General features: G+C 36.4%; 1 protein-coding gene across 12 annotated transcripts in view; it reads right to left on the minus strand.

The window, feature by feature from the left end:
* Positions 1-5,040: 5,040 nt before the first annotated feature.
* The window catches only part of Mp (Multiplexin), a 657,865-nt gene continuing 639,039 nt past the window's right edge, over positions 5,041-23,866 (minus strand). For all 12 annotated transcript variants that reach the window (XM_067131161.1, XM_067131168.1, XM_067131166.1 and 9 more), the window contains 5 exons: positions 17,280-17,372; positions 16,148-16,270; positions 15,327-15,521; positions 14,125-14,240; positions 5,041-10,157 (listed from right to left, as the gene is read on the minus strand). In XM_067131161.1, the coding sequence (XP_066987262.1) occupies positions 9,830-10,157; positions 14,125-14,240; positions 15,327-15,521; positions 16,148-16,270; positions 17,280-17,372 (855 nt within the window). In that variant the 3' untranslated portion in view covers positions 5,041-9,829. The remainder of the gene's footprint in view (positions 10,158-14,124; positions 14,241-15,326; positions 15,522-16,147; positions 16,271-17,279; positions 17,373-23,866) is intronic.

A 23,866-nucleotide genomic window follows, 5' to 3' on the forward strand; every position in this document is an offset into this window, starting at 1 on the left:
AAAGAAATACAGCAACAACAGGAAATCTTATTCTTTCATATATACATTTCTCAGTGCATCAAGGGATGAAATACAGGTTTGCCAGACATTCTTCATACGAACTGGTGGATACAGCAGCAGTAGAGTCATTGTTGATGTGGTAAAAAACTCTGAAGATTCTGTTGGAGGGATGAACAAAGCACAGCCTGACATGAGGGGTCAACACATCCCCACAAATAAGAAAGATCATTCAATAATAGTGGAACACATAAAAAAGATATGTCTTTACAGGAGGGAAATAAACTACCTGTGATATAAGTGCTGTCTACAAAAACTTACAAGAAAATGAAATTACAGTGTATCTATTTCACAAGAAAAATACATTGCAAGATGAAAGAAGCTCATCAAACCTATAAAGAAGATAATTCAAAGGTATGGAAGTCTACCGGTAGAGTTTATGCTGTTGATATTCAGAAAGTTCTCTTGCTTCCAATGATCACAGGACTGAAAAGCTGCATCTTTACACCTCGACTGATTGTAGTCAATGGAACATTTGCCAGTATGAGGGCAAACAAAATTAAAGGAGGAAAAGTTTCTAAAGTACAAGATAAACATTATGCTGTGATATGGGATGAATCGGGCAGAAATCATGTGGCCAATGCATATCTATCACTTAAAAAGGAAGAGATGCTCAGGATTTTCTTTTCTGGGCAGGCAATAGTGCTGTACAGAAAAGCTGGTGCTTATACAATGCCATGGTAATTCTTGTTAATTCTGAAAACCAAATTAATAGTATTAATTTTGAATATCTGTGACAACAGGCCACACATCCATGGCCATGTTGAAAAGAAGTTAAAGAGGAAAGGTAATGTTTACAATATGGAAGACCTGAAAAAAGTGATTCACACATCTGTGAAATGACTGGAAGTGCTGGACATCAATGGCAAGGAATATTTCTTTAATATTCCAGCAATAAACAGTCAGAAAAGAACAGTTAGAACAGGGTGATTTGCCATACTTAGAATCAATTGTAGATGTCAGATGTCATGTTTGAGAAAGGAGTAATTGGATTTCGGTATAAGACATCTTTCAAAGAGCTTCAATATAAGTTAAGTTTTGTAATTTTGTAAAAAAGTTAAAAAACAAGTGATCTCCTAATGACTCCAATGGAAAATTTTCCCAGGAATATCTTCTATAAAGAAGAAAAACAAACTGACAAGCTAGTTTGCAAAATGCCCCAAAACAAGAGAATTCTTGGTCAACATGCCTGACAATGAATCGAGCAAAGATCTGCTATCAAATTATGTGGACCCAAAATAGAATGATATGACTCATCATTATGTTTCTGATAATATGGATATGCAAGGTTTTTTTCTACAGAGCCTTCACCGAAGGCTTCTATCAATCTCGGTGTTGATCTTCAAATGATAATTTGTTTGATGACTAACACCTTCACACCCTGGGCTCTGCCCCAAAAAACTCACATTTGAATGAATTCTCCGGAACCCAGACATTTCCGACGAACAAACTCACAAAGTCTTGTCGCCTGGCAGGGATATTCTCATGTCTCAAGAATATCTGACCCATTTGACACTCGCACAGTTTTCATAATCAGTGGACCCAAAATAGAATGATATGACTCATCATTATGTTTCTGATAATATGGATATGTAAGGTTTTTTATAACAAGTGAATGAATTTTACTTTAATTTCTGTGCAATATGAAAGAGGATATTTTTTTCAATAAAACACTTGCATTAAATAGACATATTTTTTTCCAAAAATACTAAGGGCTATTGAGAAAATGTGTTTTACCTTCTAAACTCTTTACTTTTTTAATTAATATACATTCTACCAAATATTTATATAATAATTAAAGCAAAGGATTACAAGGCAGAGTGCATCATGTCCGCATTTTAGCAGAAGATAATGTGATATTAATTTTGCAATTTTATACAGGATTTGTGGAAATCTAATGGCTTAAATCAAGAGTTGAGATGTCAGTCTGCAGATATGCAAAATATACAGCACTGACACAAGTAGGAACAAAGTAATGGATGTTTAAAACTTTAAATTCGATTTTCTCAAAACGAGGATTTTGGAGATGATGCGTTCTGCCTTCTGGCTGCAGAAGAATCCTAGTGATAAAAAAAAAAAAAAGTGCCATGAGATAGCCCTCAAAAGCTCTCGAAGACCATTGTGCTTATGAATGAGCACACTAAATCCACATAAGGCCTTTCTACCTTAGCTAATTTTGTTTGAGAAAGTAGGGCCCTCAGGACCCACCAGTTCCACAAAAGACAGAGTTTGCCCCCTCTACCAGCGCAGACCAGGCACACCAAAGCAATCTGAGAAATGCTCACTGGAAGAGAAGTATGCCAAACTAACCCCAAAGGAAGAACAAAACCCTCATTCTGAAGACAAAGAAGACCAAAAATAGTCTCTATCCGTGTCTACTACTAAAGGCCCAGCCATTACTGGTATTAGAATACAGAATCAACCTCATCATCCTGTCTCCATGTGCTGGGAACTGAACCCACTTGGATGTTAGTGAAGGGGAAGTGGATACAACACATCTGCAAACAAGCACAGAAAGATGATCTTAGTAACAGTGTGTATGAGATGGGCATTTTGACTGAGGCCAGGACACTGCACTAGGGTGACTGGTCAGCAGAGTAACAGCCACTGCACTGGATTTTAACTGGTACCAGTACCAAACACAGATGGAATGACAGGCAGCCAGTCATAAGAATACTCATACCTGCACTGTTTGCCCATCTCCCAGAGGATCAGTCTGAAGAATGGGAGCAATGTTTGTCGCCTCTCTTCTGGGAAGAGTTGTCCAGCACATAAAGTCCTGCTGAGCTTCTCTCAGTGAGATGACTTGTGAGCCTTCTTCCTACTCTCAGGTTAATCCCTAGTTTATGTTGTTGTTTTTAATGGGACTTTTCTAATTGTGCATTTCATAATTTGTTCTGACAGAAGTTTTATAGGTGGATGTCCTTCTTGACTACAAGCCTCCCTAAAATTTGCAATGCAAAACTATAAGAATAGACTTGGAGAGGCAAGGCCATTCACCAGCTGCATCTGCAGAACTACCCCACCCATCCCATCCTCTCTTATAATCTGGGTATTGAGCAGAATTGGAAGAGGGCTGGAAGATACAATAGGAGGAAGATGACAAGCTTGAGGAGGACACAGGATTTTCCAACCCTGTTCGAAATTCGCCTCTCAATGAGACTTTCCTCTATGGATGAGGACATGGTCAGTGCAAGGTTCTGGAGGGAACTAGTGGATCACAACAGCTGGAGCAGCAGCAATGGCAGATGACATCATCTCCCTGGAATAGGCCTACATGTAATAGGGACAGTAGTGGCACCACCGGAAGCAGCAGCAGCAGCAGGGCCAATACCAAAATCCACTAATGCAGGCAAAGCCAACTCTTGCAAAGATTCCAGCAAGAATTAAGACTAAGCAGCAGTAGTCACAGCACCAGTAGGTACAGTAAGTGAAGATCTCTTTGGAATGACAAGGGGTGTATCAATTTTGATGAAACAACCATGTTTTGTACTCCTAGTAAGGAAGCACCTTGGAACAATTTTGGCCCTCCCCACAGAAGGCAAAAAACTTGCAAACCACTGTCACAAGAAAACATGAACCTACTATGCCATGTCAAGGACATTTCACAAGTCTGGCCTAGTATCAGTAACAATCAAAGGCGTAATAAAGAAAGTTTGAGTCAATTTTCATCAATCTAAAGTCAGCACTGCAGACCAGTGACAGTAACATCAGAGCGGCGTAAGAAAAGTGAGGGATCACCCAGATGAGTGGCTGGGACACCCCTCCTCCCAAACATACTGCCACTTACCACACTTACTTTAAAATAAACTACCCTGTCAACAATCATCTTGTGCTACAAAAATATTCCTATATAAGATGACGGTTTGTGTATTTCATAGGAAACAAATAATGGATTTTTACAATGGCAGTCAACTGTGATTCGGTAAAATATATTAACAAGAAACCTTAAAATGATTTTCACTCTAATTTTGCTGAAATTTTAGTGCCTACAAGGAAATATTTCAAAATCTTTAATATTTTTTTGCACATGTTGGTAAAGCAAAACCAAAACTTGTATGTGACATTACAGCAATTTTCTTAATTTTTTAACACAAGCTGACAATTGCTAAATAAAACTAAATATTTTAAAGGTTCTCAATTTTCATATACCCACAATGCACTAAATCCCATGCTCATGATTTTAATTGCCTATAATTTTCACAAAAAAAGGTCAGCATGATTCAGACATGACCATGACACTACTTTTTTACAATTATTATCTAAGACTTGAGTAAACAGAGTTGTCAGTACTGTATTTATCTGCTTTGTTTCTTTGTTTTTCTATATTTCTCCTCTCTGCTCTTGACTCTGCTTATATTCATGCATCTAACAGGGATGTTCTCTTCTGGAAGTTTGTTCAGCACATTAATTATAATATCAAAAGTTGGTAGAACTTACATGAATTATCCTGTTCTCATACATATTTAACTTTATACAATTTGCTGTACAAAGAAACAATACAAATAAATAGGAATACAGGTGGTCCCCGGTTTACGACGGGGGTTCCGTTCTTGCGCCGCGTCGTAACCCGAAAATCGTCGTAAGCCGGAAAATCGTCGAAAATCGTCAAAAATCATAAGAAAACCTTACTTTTAATGCTCTGGGTGCATTGAAAACGATGTAAACTGCATTATTATTGAGTTTTACATCAAAAAAACCTTCAAATTATGATTATTCTGCCGTTTTGGGGCCATATTTCTTCCGTCGGATCGGCATACGACGACGCGTCGTAACCCCGAACATGCGTCGTAAGCTGGGAAATAATTTCTGATGAATATATTTGAAAAGCGTCGTAACCTCGGAACGTCGTAAGCCGGAACCGTCGTAAACCGGGGACTGCCTGTAATGTTTTAAGAGGAGGATACTGGAAATTCAATTGGCAAATTGTTGGATAATATCCTCCCAATTTAAAGCTTCAGGAAAAATAAAAATGAACTCATGCATTCTCCATTGCACATAAATTTTTTCATTTCACATTAAAATGAATTCCTAAGTTAATTTCATATTAACCACATGAAACGAAATTGCTTCAAGTTCTTATTTTTTTTCTATCTTCTAAAACAATAATAAGAATTTATAATGTCAAATGTCATTAAATGGGAATTACATATGAAAATAAAAAGTGAAAATCACAAAGAAATTTACATAATAATTAGGAGGATCTGACTTCATAAGCTGGTAACATAAGCTTACACCAGAAAGGAAGAAAATTACATAAAATAATTATTTAAATAGCTGAGTAACTGGATATTCTACAAATACTCTTGCAGAGAAATAAGACGAACACAATGAATCAACAGAAAGCAAAGTATTTGTTTTATGTGATCATAAGGCATAAAAAGTAATTTTTTAAAATCAGCATCACTTTGACTAAAAATAAAGTTGAAACAAAATTGAATTAAAAAACTAGAACACAATTAGGAATCTCATTAATGAAATAAATCTGATGTATAATAATAAACCTAAATTATAATTCCCATTAAAGAAAAATATTCAGTCTTGTCAAAAATTCTTCTAATTGACAACCAGATGAGAATTTTTTTTTTTTTACAGTCACTGACTAAGCTCAAACATTAGTAATATTAAAGCCAGTTACAATATCTGCCACAGGCTTAAGTGATTTAGTATTGCTATAATGTGCTTATTTTTGACTGCAAGTTAGGACAGACTTTACATATTTGTCATATTTATCCAATTCTTACCAATCTTATAGGATATCTGAAACACTTTATAACAAGGACCAAAAAAGTCTTTCTACAATTTCATACCGAACTGCGATTTCATGTACAATTTCATATTGCACTGCAATTTCATGTAATTTCAACTCGTTAATTATAATAAATAGCAATATCAGTACAGATTGAATATTATGATTTTACAATGATGTGCTGTTTAATATATTCTGTGATTTGACTTACGATTTAAAACTAATGCTATAGATACCTTTAATGTACAGATAATTTTATAGATATTATTTCACCATCCAGCAATGAATGACAGCAAGAGCACCTTAAGAAACCTTCCCAAACTAACACAGATAAGCCTAGTACTCTGGCAATTCTCAAAAAATAGTTATTTGAATGCCACTGATATCCAAAGACAAAATATCCCATAATTCGATATTACAGAATTCATAAATCTTCCAGCAAAGCTGGCTTTACAGAAGACAATACTACGTAGAACACTTCTGTTACAACAACTGTTGTAAGATACTTGTTGGCAATCTAAAAATCCTGCAGGATGCTTGACAGCCTTATTTTATCTTGTTGAACTTTACAAGTCTAGAGAGCTTGTTGCTGGTTTACTCCTAGAGTATAACATACATGACTAGTTACCAGCAAAACCTACAAAATTGATTTAAAAACTACAAAAAATAATTCAAGAACTACTATACACTGAAATTATAAAAAGCTAAAAACTTAAAAATATTAAAAATTGATTAACAAAGATGGAATAAAAATACATATATAACATTATCAATGGTACAAAGGTAATTACAGATTCATCGGTATCATAAATAATATACACTAGATATTTTAGAAATTACTATAATGTAGATAAAAGACTGCTTTGGCAACAGATGCTATGATGCATTAGTTCACACTACCCACAATAGTAATCAAGCAGTTTCATTCCAGTTAAGCTTGATATCTTTATACTTTATTTTTCTTTTTGCCTCAAAGATTACTGTTGCTTTTGTTTCATTTTTGCTGAACAGTGGGACAGAGTGTGTTTTTGTTCTGTTTTCATTGATGTTTGAGAGAGAGAGATTGTTCTTTTTGCTTATTTTTCATAAATCATTCATGTTAAAAGAAAGAACTCCTCAATTCTCTTAAATTGTATGAAAGACAGAATGGTTTTTATTGGCTTAATTTAAAAAATAATCAATATAATTATCAGTTTTTTCTTAATTTCCATGAAATATGTGGGAAAGAGAGACAATAAATCTTTATTAATGAAAACAGAAGATTAACTTATGTCTGAAGAATATTTCAAGATGGAAAAAATTAAGATTGAAAACATACTTATAATCTACAAAATAGTGAGCAAAAATAGCAGTACAAACCTATAAAACATATTGGCTATTCATAGTTTATAAAGCTTAAACCTTAATTTCACTTACATTTCACAAAAAGATAGAATATTAATTTCACTTACATTTCACAAAAAGATAGAATATAAGTTGCATGGGAGAGGTTGATCCTGTCACAGTTTTCAAATACCATAAAGAACCAGGATGTCTCGCAGTTAGCATCAATTAAAAATTTGAAATTGTTACATTCCATTTTAAAACTTTAAAACCTTCACAATCAGAAATACTGCCATTCACCAAGTTCTGTAGAACAATGCTTCAAACCTAAAGGTCTTTATGTTTACAGCCATGAATGAAGAGCAACATGTTGCTAGTTTCTGTATGATCCTATGTAGTGTGATCACAGTTTCTGTACGGGTCCATTTTCACTATGTGGGGCTTCATTTTCAGAAGAGGTAGGATCAACATCCATTCTCACTTTCTCAAGAATGACTTGGAATTAAATAGGAGTTAATGCAACTGTATGGCAGCAATACCCTAAAGCAGCATTCGATATATCCGACATAAATGTAAAGAACACATACATAACTGGTATTAGAACAATGTACAATATGAGAAACATTATCAGAAAATTCTAATAATACATGACTTATCCACTGTTTTAAAGGTAATTCTAAAAGGAAGACAAGTATGGTGAATACTGTACTAGCTTTGAAGGGATGTTTGTCAACCTCAGCTCAGGTGGGAAAGAATGTCAACAGTCAGCTGACTAAAACAGGGAGGGAAAAGAGATTTGGTTGAAGTCAAGTTTAACAAAACTAAAAGTTGACTCTTAAAGCTTAGGTCACGGAGAATAAAATACATAGAGTCTTCCAAGCAGAAAAGGCATGAGAGGTTGGAGGGGGCGATTTAATCAGTGGAAGAGACCAAAGATATGGTAGATCCACTTGTTAAATAAATGCCTTATTGAAGCTTTTGTTTTCCTTTGAGCTCTCAGAGCATTGTGGATGATCACCCAGTTCTTTAGTAACTGAACTACTTTTTAAGTTATTCACTACATACACTACTAGGAAAACAAGTACAACATTTTCAAAAGCACATACAACTTGTCACGGCATTGTAAAAGATGCGAGTGAAATGGCAAAAATGGAAGATCAAATAGTACGGTAATTGATTTCTACCTCACTGCAGAATGGCTACTCTGGTTTCTCAACATACAGGAACCAACTTGGCTGAGTCATTCTAAGTCAAACATAGACATTTATTTACATTACTAAAACATAAAAGATGCATTTTCAGTGCACATATTTACTGCTGCAAAGATTCCTTCCGAATCCGAGATACTGAGAGCATCATATAAACTCAAGGTGTTGGAATTTAATGAGAATTTTCCCAAAAAGAAGTAGGCCCTAAATAAAGTTTAATTTATATGACAATGGAAGAAAATGGAAAATTATGTTTCTTATAAACTATTCACAGAATTATTTTTTCTTATTAGTTTCAAATGTTTATAGAGTTCATTACCTTATATTATTAACATAAAAAAGTAATAATGTAAAGATCCATGGAATATTTTTCGTTTTAGTAACTGGGGAAAGAAACAGAAAAAAATATAAAAGTCGTTCACTTTACAAAACATGAAAATGTCCCTTGTTTTAATAACTGTTAATGAACAACTCGCATATTTGTAACCTAATGTACAAAACTAAAGTTCATACTTCAGTAAATGAGTTTTCCATTTTTAGGTAAATAAACTAAGCACTCACGAACTTCAGATAATTCTACTACATTAATCTAATAGAAACTAATACACAGAATGCAAGATTACAATTACTTTTCTTGTTTTTGACCTTGCATTCAACACTGATCTCTTACCTGTTGTAAACATTTGAATACACAAGTACAAGACATTACCAACTGTCCATTCCTGTAAGGAAACAGATGTAAGCATATCCCCTGACTCAAATCTTTCAGTTCATATATCATCTTCCTGTAGGGATGCCGAAAAGCCTAACAGTTACTGTATAATGTTCTTTAGGCTCAGACAAAAGCCAAATTCTAAAACTTCATTACTCCCAATCTTACACAGAGCTGGTAAAGTACAGAATTTTCAATGTCCTAAACACACAAAGTAGGTGAAAGCATGGATCTTCAGGGAGTTGCCATGAAATCTAGAGCAGTTCTAGATTTATGTTCTCGTTCTAAACGGAAGTGTACACTGAAGTACCAGAAGGCTAATCCAGGGTTTGCTAAAGGGAGCTACAACAGCTAACAGTTATTGGTAACACTGATTAAGACTTGACAATAAACAACTTTACTTCCAAAGAGCCACGACCCGTAATATTACGTACAACAACAGATACTGCTGTCATTTTGTGTCTCTGTGACTCGAGAGAAGCATGACAAGGTGGAAGTCGTTGTTTCTTAATGGATAAATCACATTATGATCATATTAAACACAACTGTCCATCAGTAAGAGTTGGAAAGTAATCCTTAGTTCTTATATTCTGTCCTATACAAAGAAGTGGTAGGATGGGTTTCTATTGTTTAAATCAGCACCAAATATGAGTAATAACTTAATGTCATGAAACTGTTGTCTGTGAAAGTTAATTCTTAAGCAACTTTCACAACCACTGTACCTTTTTTAAGTGAAAGTCCACTCACTGTTTGAGATATAATTAATGGAAGGATGTTTCTTCACACATTTTCTTCATTTGTGATCTTATTCAAAAATTCCTGATACTCCTCGCTTGTCATCTCCTGTTCTAATGACAACGATGAAGATGTGTGCGATGAGTGAGGAACATGGCGTCTGCGCCTGAAGTGTGCTTTTCCGGTGGCTTCAATGCATAGGACAATAAAAGAGTTGTGGCAGCCCATCCTCTCCTGACCCAAGAGACGATTCTTGTGCAAGGATGATGCTAAGCCCACGACATCTTTGGCGTTCGTGTGCCATGCATCGCAGTAGGATGAAAGAGCCCTTTCTCCATCCAAGTTGGAGCCATGCCAGATATACTTCTGTGGCCTGGAACAGAAAAAAGGTAAGTTTTGAAATATTTTCTACATGCTTAAGTAAAGGCTGACTATATGTTAGCCTCTACCATACATTTCTAAATGTTTATGCCATACTGTAATTGCTTTCTAACAATAAAGGATATGTTACGTGCTAAAATTTTCTGGTTCCTGTTTATAACCATCTGCCAGGCTTTACAAGAGATAGCCAATGTTGCAGGCAAAACTGAAGTTTGTCACGTCAAAATTGATGAGAAAGCCAATCCAAAAAATTCCACATATCAACAGTAAAGCAAGTAGAATCAAACAAAGGGAAGTATAATTAACCTGTGCGGGAAATTAGGTTGTACAAAATATTTTAGGAATAAAGTTTTTGTTTAATAATATGAAAAATAAGAACTATCAGCTTTAGAATTAGGCCAAGCCTGTGTCAGGTAGGCAACAGTCTTACAGCAAAATCTATTGAAAAAAATCCTCCTGTAGACATAATGTTAAAATTATAAAGATATTTACAAAAAAATACTGTAATACTGAATATATATATGGTAGGTTACTGAAAAAGAAAACTTTCCATTTATGGTGGCCCAATTTTGGCCTGTACAACAACGTTAACCCCTAGCTAGCAATGCCTCACAATATGTGAGAACTCCCTGTGTAGAAGACTTTCACAACATCAGCAGCGTTATATACTTACCTTTCTTATATTGGAAATTAAGACTCTTCCATCTCCTATTTCCTTCCAAAACATTTTAGTCTATTCAATGTGTTCCATTCTATTCATATGACAACTCACCACAGTTAAAAAAATTAAATTAGTTAAAGCAGAAGAAATAAGAAATTGTAAAAATCAAACAGTCAAGAATGAGTTAAAAATGAAAATAGTAGGCAAAATGAAAAATTAAATAAAATAAAGTACAGCATGAATGACAAAGTAGAAGTTTATAAATGGAAACAGCTGAGAAGGGTACATCAAAGAACTAAAAACCAAAGATGGTACCATAATGAAGATAAGATTAAACATGTTACTTATGAAAGAATATTACAGAAGAGAACTGAAGATTAAGTTGTGTGAGTTGTTGTGGTGCGCAGAGAGGCTGCTGACCCTTAGAACATTTTGTAATGCTATAGAGAGTTGAAAAAACTGAGTACAGTAGAGCAGGTGCATAGAGCTGGGGATACATGAAAAACCAACAAAAGAGGCAGCACAATATATCAGACAGCTGTTGGAGATAGATTAATATAAATATGTAAGGCTGTCTGTGTAAAAGGTAAGTGATGAAGATGAACTTCTGCAGATTCAGCACTCTACAAGTAAGTAATAATGATATTAATAATAATAGTAATTACAGTATTCCTTTGATTATCCGCAATAATAAAACCAATGCCCCACCAGATAAGATCAAATAAAACTCCACGGATGTAAAATGGCAACCATACCCTTACTCTCCTTACTTTGTCAATACCGCATAAATGTAACACTAAAAATGCTTATAAACAACCATCATACCTCAAGCTAAAAAAATTGATGCAAAAGGCAATTAGATAGCTTATTTTCCCATATTTTTCACAAATTATACTGTATACATACACTAAAAATAGTAAACCCTTCTTATTTTTTCTTGTATACAACACACAATGTGATATGCATACTGTATGTACAGTATACTACCGAATAACATGAGTATCACTTCCTTTTTCATATTTTGCCTAAACACATAAAAAAACACTGTATAACACTTGAACAAACATTGTAAAAAAATTAGACACCCTTTTTCCCTCTCGAATGCAACACACAATATGAAAGGTGTACTGTACGTATAGTACAATACCAAATAATTTGGGTATCACTTTCTTTTTCCTATTTTGCCTAAACACAGTACACATTAAAACTTAAAAATACATGGTACACACAAAAGGCAAACCTCTTTTTGTTCCTACACTAATACAAACATTTGTTCTTTACATAAGAAAAAATGCAAAAATAAAACCAAACTTTTTCTGTCACGTACCTGTGTGTGCCGCCCTAAGTGCTTACGATGGTAGGACTTTTAAAAATTTTTGAGGAGGTTTACTAGTCCTCCTCCACCTACTCCCCATCTACCAGCTCAACTGTGTCGAATTGGCTGGAAGAGGTGCCTAGAGGGTTATGGTCGTGGGGCAGCAACACATCAGATTCTTAGCTGAAGGAACCTTGCATATTCTGTAAATCAAGGGTGCACACATGCTCAACCTGCGTTTCTATGTTGAACAACCAAGTTACCAAAGAAGTAGTGGCCCTGGGTGCACGGGCTTTTGGAATGTGAAGAAGCTGCCAAGGTACTCTGGTGATAATGATTGAGCTTTGCAATGATATTCTGCTGAAAATCCCAAACTTCTGCAGCCAAGTCCAAGGCTCTGGGGCAGTAGTTAGGGTCATTGTTGGGGTTCTCTATGATCTCAATAAACATACTGAAGACCAGGTGCAAGTGCTTGTATGAAAGTGCTCGTTGTGAAATAGCCTCATCGCCAACGTCTTCTTCAGCGGCAACTATCTCACTGTCGGACAAAAGTTGGAAGCCTTCCTCTGTGAGTGTGAGGTGGAAGTTGTCGACTTCGAACCCCTGAAAGTCCATCATGCCCTCTTCTCCCTTCAGCATATGGTTTCAAGCGTGGTAGAGAGTCTGTACAGTGACATCCTTCCAAACATCTGCAAATTTGTTGATGGCAGACTTCAGTGAATACCTCTGAAGATTCTCCAGTGTCTGTTCCCCCTCCGTATCCAAGGCTTGCTCATTCTCCCCCTTGTCCTCAAGCACCACCATCACCTCCTCTACAAACTTTTTCCAATATAGCTGTTTCATTGCAGCAATAACACCTTGGTTCATTGGCTGAATGAGTACAGTCATATTAGGAGGCAAATAAATGACCCTAATACACCATCCAACTGGGTTGCATTAGGATGCATTGTCCATGAGAAGCAAAGTTTACATTTGGTGTCTAGTAATGCCAAGTCCTATGTCTGATGAACAACCTCTTTACAAAAGTGATTATGAAACCAATTGGTTATGATCTTGGAGGTAAAACAAGCCTTTGCTGAATGATACCAGATTACTGAGAGCCTACCATCAGCCCACACAGGGCATGTAGTTGCTTCACATATTCAACTATCACTGGTTTGTAATGATGGCTACCAGAAATATTTGCACATAACAAAGCAGACTTGAGTTTCTTGGAAAGATTTCAGCAAGGTAAACTCTTTACTTTCTCATCACCCAACATATTAGTGGGTAAGGAGCAATGGAAGAGACCAGTTTTGTCAGCGTTGTAAATTTGCCCTAAAACAAAGAACCTTTTTTCATCAAGTCTTGCAACATCCGTCACAATTCCTCTATTCTCTCCTTGGACAAATCCAAAGCTTTGGTATGAGTCTTGTTAGAAAGCCCATGACGAATCTTGAACTGAAACAGAAAACCTTTGGACACCTTAAAGTTTGCAATCCCATGCAGGCCTGCAAATTTTGTAGTTGCAGCTTCCAACTCAACACTGCCAACGTGTATGCCAGCTGCCCCTTGCTGACAAAACTAGATCAAAGTCGACTGTTCAATGCCCTCATGATGGCCTTTTGCCATGACCCTGTGGACCTGACTCCTGGGCACCTTCTTCCCCAAATCACTAGTGTACTTTTTCAGCCTGTCCTTGGCATTCTTGATATCCTGCAATGCCATTCCCCTCCATGATACATGGCATAGACCAATCTGCAACAATTCTATTATTGGTTGGCTGTGGCTGCATGCAGATAATGCCTAGTTGCAGACAGTGTAGACACAGATAATAGAAGTTATACTACAAAATTCGGGAAGATATTAGAATGGTATCTTGAAAGGTAACAAGTACAGAACTCTTAGTAACATTAAAAGAACTCTAAATTGGAAAGACAACACTGAAAGAAAAAGACTCTTCCAAAGACATACAACAGCTGATATCAGCAGGCAAAAGCTTACCATGTGGGGTCCTTCACAACATTCTTTAAATCAAAGCTAAAGATCCTAGGCTTCTGTGCAAAAGTTCCTCCGGATCCTGAGAAGGCATCCCGCCAAGAGTTGAACAGAATCTCTCCCTGAAAAAAAATAACGAGGTTGAGGTTTTGCTATTTTCACCATTATATCATGTGTAGTTACTGTATCAATGAAAGCCATGACTATACTGTAGGAGCGTAGCATTTCTCTGGGAATAAAACAATATGGAAAAGAAAACACCAGATGCTCAGGAAGGACATGAAGGACACTGTTAACAAACGACAACACAACATAACTTAGGACTAAAATGTGCATAACTGACTACATTTGCAGTATTATTCAGTGAAATTACAGTAACTTTAATTTCATTTAAAAGTTAGTTTAAAATTTTGGGAGCATGATTAGGGTCATATTTAGTGTTTAAATTCTAGAAATAAGCATTTATTATCATCTTTAGAGACCGTGCCAGACTTATGCGGAAATTCGCCTCGCGTAAGTTTGGGGTATGAATGTATATTAAATATAAATTTTACACATACACACACATATATATACCATATATATATTTATATATATATAAATTATATATCTATAAAATTATAAATTATATATCTATATATATAATTATAAATTTTAATATATATATATATATATATATATATATATAGTATATATATATATATATATATATATATATATATATATATATATATATATATATATATATATATATATATATATATATATATATATATATGTCAAAAGAGCTGTTAAGTCTCCAATGACTTTCGTTCGCATTAGATTAAGTCAGCCTTGAACTGGCACAAACTCTTGCTCTAAGGCACTCTGCACAATGACAATCATTTGTCCTTTCTCTAATCACTGTATATACAACATAAAAAGAACTGAAAGCTTAAGAGATGCAGATATGTGGAAAAGTGGTAAAAAGTATTTGAAAAAATATACCTTGGTGCAAGGGAGCACATGACAGGAGGCTAACAGCTCACTGTATACACGAAGATTCAATGTACAAACAATGAGCCTTCTGAGCGAGTGTAAGAAGCCGTAGGTAATTTCATGATTCACCAGTTAAAATTAGGAATACAGTGGTGCTCACTCTGTTATTTTATCTATGGAGTTACCTCTTGTTTGAGGAAATGACAATGTTGAAAAATATATATACAAACCTTGAGATTGACAACTGGCAGACTCCTGTCTGAATAGCGGACTATGGAATCTAAGTTCTGAACCCTAGATGTAAGAAGAGCTCTGAAGGTTCCACTAAGACCAGCTCTTCTAGCCTCCCTATAACAGGCATAATCGGCACCACGAACTCCTGTCATGTCTCCTGTAAACGGCTCGTTGAGCGCTGCCAGACGTAGCTGTGAGAATTATGAAAAGTTTAGATAAATTTCCTTCGTATTCAGCACACCTTCAATTAGTTAGATGATGAAGACAGGTATCCTGAAGATAAATGAAGCAGTATTGTTATATTAAAAAAATTAATTTTTCATCAGCTGTTTGCTACAAATGGATGAGAAGTAAGTGCTTACCACATCAGGAGGTTTCCACTTTAAGAGGGAAGAGGAGAAAAATATTTTCATTATAAAGCTCGATATTTTGAATTATTCTAGTTACCTTTCTTGTCATCTTATTTTGTATCAGAATGTCTTTTACCTCTTTGTTTTCAATCATAGTTTACTTCTGATGTTACCACTGTGACATTGCCCTGCATCCACATTTCCCCAAAACAAGATAGCAATATACCACACGTAAAACCACAGTAAGTTCAAGTTTTTGATCACAAAAACATGTAGGTCTTCTCCAGTCGCTTCTGCAGTACTTTCCTTTTTCTTGATTCTCACCCAATGTAAACCTCCTTATTTAGCATGACAATTGGTTTGCTTCTGTCCTATTTAAGCTGAAATGACTGAGACTCCAAATTGCTCTATGATTCTGAAAGAATACAAAACAATTAAAAATAATGGTTCATGGGTGCCAGATATACCTTTGGTTCATTTTCCACAACAAGTGATCTTCCTTCTGGGGGTGGTGGTCGAGCACTTTCTGTGTTCAGGGGTGTTGTCAATGGCGGTGGCGTAGGGCTGGGCAAGGGGATCACAGATCCTAACTGTAACCAAGAAAATGTTATATTACATTAACAATAAGACTGATCCTAAACAACACATTAGCTGGAAAACATTATACAAAAATATATTCCTGAAATAGTATTTCATTCAGTGCATTTTTTCATGCAACATTCATTGAATACATTCCTTCACGACAACCTAAATCCTTCCACTGCCCACTCCCCTATCATTATCAACAACAGGCACAGCAGTGGTGAAATTGTGAAAAAGAAAACATGTACAATAAAAGAATCCCTCCATAAATAGTGAGAGAACAAGAACTCGTACTGTTATGAAGCTTGTGTACACACAATTTGTTGTGTGTGCACATATGAATGAATGCATGGCTAATGGTTGTGAAGCTTATGAAAACAGTCCATACATACATATGTGAATAAGAGCTGTGCCACTGGTTACTAAACATCTGTATAAACAAGGTTCACTTCGTGTGTGTATAAGTGTAAATGAAACCCATGTTAATGGCTATGAGGCATCTATTTATAAATAAAATTCAATGTGTGTAAATGTATGGCAAAATGGGACTAATGGAGATGAAGCATTTAGGAAACAAAGTATACTTTGTATGTACACCTGCAAAAAAAAGTAGTATTACAAGTTGTGAAACATCTGTCAAAGCAAAGTTCACTTCTGTGTGCATGTGTGAATGACATCAGTAATAATGTCTGTGGCGCATCTTTGAAAACACATTCCACTTTGTAAATATGTGGATGAGAGCAGGACTAACGTTTATTAAGCACTTGTGAAAATGAAGTCTATCTTCTGTGCTTACGCAGAATGAAAACTAGCCAATCATAAGATTAAAAATAAGTTCTAATTTGTGGGCACATGTACGAACAGAAGTAGAGCCGATGGTCATGAAGCATCTGTTCAAACTTAATTGTCTTTGTGCCTCATTATGAGGAAGTAAAGTTTTACAGCTGCAATGCTGATGTAAAGTTTACTTTGTACCACTAACTGCACATGGATTTGCAAGAACTGCATAGAACTTACCGCAACATATTGCCATCCAGCACTGACTCTCACAAGGAGTGCTTCCTCTTCAATTATGAATGCCAAAGTCCCTACCAGAGAAGCTTCACTCATCTGGAATAAAAAGAAAATGCTGTAAGATTTCCAACTAGTTTCTTTAAGTATAAGTAGTTTTTGTTACCTGTATTTTACTTTGGTCTAATCTGTTTATCCTTCTGCATAAATGATTATTTTGTTCTGGTTTAGCTATGCTTTAATATCACAGTCGTAGAGTAAATATGAAAATAGATACTATAAACAATTCCAAGACACAAGTAAAACTAGTATTTGTGTCTGCAACCCAAGCTGGAGAATGTATACCTTTGTATTGTGTAGAATGCTATCCTACTTAGTTTTTGAACACTGCATCAATGCAACTCGCTGGCTGCTTGATCCGTGATCAAATCTGTCTTGAAAGGTTTCGTGAAATTCTGCCCTTGCATCGAGTTTATCACGAAAATCTATCTGAATATAGTACTAAATTTAATTCAACTGCATCTCTTCTGACAAACAGGAAATAAATTTTGACACCAAAACACAAAATAAATTTACTAGCGGGAAAAAGTGCAGTTTATGACTTGTTAGGTCTTTTATCAAGTAATTGATTTTGATAAATATTTTGCTTGTAAAATTAACAATAAAAACTAATGACTGCAGACGTGATAAGGTTTGGGAGGAGCCACCAATCAAAGGGTTTTAGTAAATTGGAGTAGGTGAAATAAGCCCCACACTCCAAAGGCTGCTGTTTAACCTTCTGAGCTTCACTATATAAATTCTTATAAATATTCTGGGGACCTGAGACCTCACCCTAGAGAAAACATGCAAAACATTTTGATTTCAACTGACCTGGAACCTTAAAAATAGGTCAAGGGGAAAAAAAAGTCTTGGGGGGAAAAGAAAACCATCTCCAAGGGAACTACTCACCATGTTTCACCTATGAACAGGGAAAGTACTTGCCAACCACCAAGGTGCCTACCTACCAATATTCAGAATCAGAGAAAGAAAAATGAAAGAGAACACTTTGCCTGTTAAATTAACATGTGACCTTGTAAAGGGTCAATACAGTACAAACAGCAATAACCTTCAGTAGCTCCCAGCTTGAAAATCAGATGAAAACTGAATTGTGGCTTACAAAAATAGGTCAAGGTCAAAACTACCTGCAACACCACCTATAACACTCAATGTGACATCTTATTTTATGAGATATACTGAAGAAAATGCTGAAATTTTGAGTGCAAAAGTTATGTAACCTTAAAATATAAGATAGGGCTAATTTATTTTTTTGGGGGATTGCTGTTTTTTTGTGGGGGGGGGAATGCCTGCCAAGAAAGTTTCACAAAATTTGAAGAAAAACACATTTCACTAGATTATCCTACCTGTTTGTATGAATTAGTGCTACACAATAAAAAACCTCTAATAGAACTTCGGGTCCCCTTTTTGTTAGGGAAGGGGGGGGGCAATATCTCACTCAAAGCCATCAGACAGCAAATTCTTTATTTCATTAAGCAAGCAAATCCGAAATCAGTACCTAAGGTCCATGATGTTCGTGCGGTGGCCACTTCCACTAACTTTTTTCATTATATGAATTTTGATGAACTTAAGAAATATACGGGTTGGAAATCACCAAAAATATTTAAACGCCACTATCTTAAGTCTTTAGAGGCTTAAATTTTCCACAGTTGCAGTGGGTGGTGTGGTCCCCCCTGGTCCAACTCAAGTTTAGTTTATATGAATTTAATCCCTGACCCCCTGTCTCACCTGCTTGCCCTGCATCTTCCATTGGGTCAGTTCTGCCCCTTAGCCTAGCCCATTTATTTCCACAATGCCTCATTGTCATTTATTTTGTTAGCCTTAAGTATACTAGTTGGATTAATACCTAGTATTCAAAAATTTTTATCTGAGTACCTCAAAATTTTACTGTGTATTTATGAAATTTTTTACCTGTGTGCCTCTGAATCCTATTTTTGTGATAATGTTTGAATTGTCTGTATTAAAACACAGTGAAGTTTTCTTTAAATGTTTTATTTTAACTCCGTTTGTGTACTCTCTGAGGCGGGCCACCAAGCTCTCGTATAGTTAATTCTCTGTTAATATTTCACTGGCTGACACAGGTCGACCCAGAAAAGGGATTTTGACAAAGGAAAAATCTATTTCTGGGGGAAGACCTGTGTCACCCAGTGACCCACCCCTCGTTTTTTCCCCCCCGGGTGAAATACTCAGCTTGGTAGAGGCTAAATTTGGAATGACATGTCAGTCTCGTGATGACGCCTACTTGGCGGTCGGGTGAGTATTCCGAGTTACAGGTTTGTAACGGCTCATCCAATTTGGGTCTTTGAGAATTGAGAAGTCTATTGGTAGAAGGCCTGTGGAAGCATAATAGCTCACCCCGGTATATACCGACATCTGTATGAGATGTTCAAACTGGAGGTAGTAACTCCAGCATCCTACGGTCGGGTGAGTATTCCGAGTTACAGGTTTGTAACGGCTCATCCAATTTGGGTCTTTGAGAATTGAGAAGTCTATTGGACGGAGGCCTGTGGAAGCGTAATAGCTCACCCCCGGTATATACCGACATCTGTATGAGATGTTCGAACTGGAGGTAGTAACTCCAGCATCCTACATAGCTTTTTTTCTCTGGTATATATAGCAGTCTTAAACCTAGAAATGTGCTAATTGGAACTAATTTCACTGGCTGACACAGGTCTTCCCCCAGAAATAGATTTTTCCTTTGTCAAAATCCCTTTACTTAGGTCATCCATATACAGAGCAAATACAAAAAGCTGACAATACACCACTGTCTAATACCACACCCAGGTCTAAAAGGCATCAAAAGAATATTACCCCATAGTATTCTAAATTCTTGTATTCTGTACCAATATTTAAGTAGTAATATTATATACAAGGGCAAATTTCTTTCTGAGATGGAAAACATTTGTTTGGTCAATGGCAGACAGGATTAAAGGTCCTTTAAAAATGCTGATTTCTATGTTTGGGTAAAATGGAACTGTATTCGCCGTTCTCCACAATATCAAACCTCTTCCAGAATAATGCAATTGACATTAATTAAAAAGACAGGAAAAATATAAAGTGTGTCACATTCCATTTCTTATAACAAAAATAAAAGAGCTTTCCAGAGCTGCCTACATGATTTCTATGTTTGAAGGGTGAGTGAAATACCACTACCACGGGGATCTCTCAAAATGGAACTCCACACTCAACACCCGCCAGGACGGCGACACCAGCGCCACCTACTTCATTCCATTTTCTATGCGTGATTCGTTCTCTCGTCCTATTTTGGATTTATTTTTCATCATCTCTAAGTGGTTTTGATCTGTTCTGTTTTGGTCTCATGTATTTTCATATTGTCAAACTGGAGCCCCTCTTACAGAATGATATTTCTCCCACATTTTTAATTGATTTTTGCCCTTTCCTTAATTAACTTTATTTTTGTTTTGCATGATTGTTTTCCTTTCTATTTTTAGTCTGCTATGTTTTCTTGAAGATGAAACTATTAATCAATTTGTTTTTGGTTGTGTAGTCATGAGCAAATATTTCTTTACAAACTTCCTTTGAAAATTTTCAACTGCCCAGCCCTAAACCATTGAGGGAGTTTTGTTGCTTTCCAGGGTCCGTTACCACTCAGTGATTTCTTTGGGCGTGTTCCTCTAAAATTTTTCCATCAAACCTATGCTAGTTTGGATTTACTTAAATTATTTGGGCTTTGAACATTTCCCTGGAGTAGGCTTCCTTCCAAGTTCCTTGGGAAGGAATTTAATGTTCTCCTTGTTCATTCTTTAGAACCAAAGATCAGGGACTTCTCCTATTTTGAGAGATTCGCTCCTCCCATATGTGGTGGGTGGGTGGTTCCTCCGTGTTCGGATCCTGTCTCGCCTCTCGTTTATAAATATACAACTGTCAAGCAAATATTTCTTTACAAAGCTTAAAATTTCAACTGCCCAGTAAACCATACTTTCCACTTACCACTCATGATTTAAAATTTCATCAAAAGTTCACTTAAATTATTCATGAACATTTTCTATGCCACACAATTTAATCCGTTCATTCTTTAAAACCAAAGATCAATTATTTCCTTATATGTCCTCCGATGTAGTTTATAAATATACATACTTACCCTGAATGTTAAACAGGAACCAATATGAAATCCACCAGTAGACTACTTAAGGTGCTTATCGATTCCGTAGGCTTTTATACTGGTAGCAGAATTTCAAACCCAGAACATTCGAATATAAGAAAGAAATCATCCTAAATTTGTAAAATATGTATTGACGATAAAGAATTTTATAGGCCACACCCAAAGCCTCAAGACCTTCTATTCAGGAATCACTGTTTATCAGACAGCTTGTTCCGTTGTTGAACTCGCAAACGCTGTACTTATTTTTTTCTTTTAGTTTCACGCTGTCACCCCTCTAGGTAAGTTGTTAATCTTGTGTTCTTTTCTAAACCACTGTTAGCTTCTTATTTTACTATATATTCTATTACTTTGAATTTTTAAAAAATTTTTGCAAATATAATTTTTTCTTTTAAAAAATATTTCCTTGTTTTTATAATTACAAGGAATTTTGCTTTATTCTTTAACAGCCATGAAGATGTAATTATGTAATTATGTATGTGTCCTCTTCCTTTGGTGATGGTTTTATGTATGGATTGGCTCTGACTCCTTACACTGAGCAATATATATATATATATATATATATATATATATATATATATATATATATATATATATATATACTGTATATATATATATATATATATATATATATATATATATATATATATATATATATATATATATATATATATATATATATATATATATATATATATATATATATATATATATATATATATATATATATATATATATATATATATATATATATATATATATATATATATATATATATATATATATATTTCTGAGTCCAGTCCCGTGTCAGCCGGTGAAATTCCATTACAGCACGAATTTCTAGGTATAACATTTGCTAGATATACCAGAAAAAGAGCTTTCAGGAAAGCTGGGTTACTACCCCCAGTCGGCGCCTTCTAGGAAGACGTCGGTATAAAGAAGGGTGAGTGAAATACCACTACCACGAACCTACTCGAAGATCTCTCCCTATCAAAATCCCCGAACAGAGCGGTGAGCCGTTACAGCCCCTACACTCAACACCCGCCAGGGCCAGCGGCGACACCAGCGCCACCTACCTCATTCCATTTTCTAGCACGTGACTTCACCGTTTCTTTTGTGTGCTCGTCTCCCTTTTATTTGGATTTTCTTGCATCTACGATGGCATCGAGCAGCTTTACCATCTCTAAGTTAAGTACCATCTTCTTGTGGGGTTTTGTTCTATTTTTTTGGCCGTTACGGTCTCGTATTTTCATAAATATTGAGATCTTATTATGGCGCCACGGCGTCCCCGCCAGCCATGTCGACCCGCGGCGACTCCTTCTGTTCTTTTCAGTTGGAGTTGTCTCCTCGTTGTTATAGATAGATTTTGACCCCCATGGTTCCCTTCCTGGTGGTTCCTTGCGGTGGCTCCCCCTTTTTGTTTCTTAATTACATTTCATTGGCCTGGGCCTTTGTTAGGTGATGCCCGTCCAGGTAACCCCCAGGTTGGGTTCCTGTGTATTTTTGGTCTCAGTAGGCTAATTATTTTATGCTTGGAGATGGTGCTCTCTTTTATTTTATTTTATTTTTATTTATTTTATTTAATTTATTTTTGTGGTTTACCTCTGTGTGTGGCGGCAGCAGCCTCAGATCTAACCGCTTCCCGAGGTAGGCTACGCTCTCTATTGAGCACATTTTGGTTCCGTTCTTTATATGTGATGGTTATTTTGTGGAGTAGGCTTGTTTGCTCCCATCCCCTTGCCCTGGGTGGGGAGATCAGGTTGAAGGAGTTTTGGTTGCTGTTTCCTCCGGGTCGTTTTTGGTGGGCAGAGTGAGCCCTTAGTTCTCTTCCTCCATTTGAGAATCAGAGTTCTTTAGGGTGTGTTTCCTCTAGGCTAGTCGCCTCCTTGCCCGCCCTTCTCGATCCTGGTTGGTTCTCGGCACAAAATTCTCTCCCTGTTTGCTTCCCCCTCCCTTCTGCACTCCTCCCTTTTTCCTAGCCTATACTAGGTTAGGTCCATATTAGGCTTCGCCTGGGTAGGAGTCGGGCTTGGTGCGTGGCTTCCAGTAGTAGACTACCCTCCCAAGTTTCATTTTCTTGGAGGTATGGATGCAGTTGAGCGGGTGATATGTTTCTCCCTGTCTCCTGTTCCTTCCTGGTAGCCTACCACTCCTCCCCTCCCCCTCCAGCCTTGCTCTACTCGCGCGGTGACGCTAGATGGCGTTTTCTCCAGTTCAGGGACTCCTCCTGTTGGTAGAGGGATTCGCTCCCTCCCATATCGTCCCTAGCATCGCTGTATTGGGGTTGGTGGTTCGTTTACTCGAGCGTGTTCAGTCACTATCCATACCTCTCGTCTCCCCGTCGGGTTCGTAGATCGGATAAAATATAATGGCTCCGGCATATTATGAACATCCCGAGCATTTTGCCCGTCTTGTTTCT

This window comes from Macrobrachium rosenbergii, chromosome 29, assembly GCF_040412425.1.
Source record: "Macrobrachium rosenbergii isolate ZJJX-2024 chromosome 29, ASM4041242v1, whole genome shotgun sequence".
NCBI classification, from domain to species: domain Eukaryota; kingdom Metazoa; phylum Arthropoda; class Malacostraca; order Decapoda; family Palaemonidae; genus Macrobrachium; species Macrobrachium rosenbergii.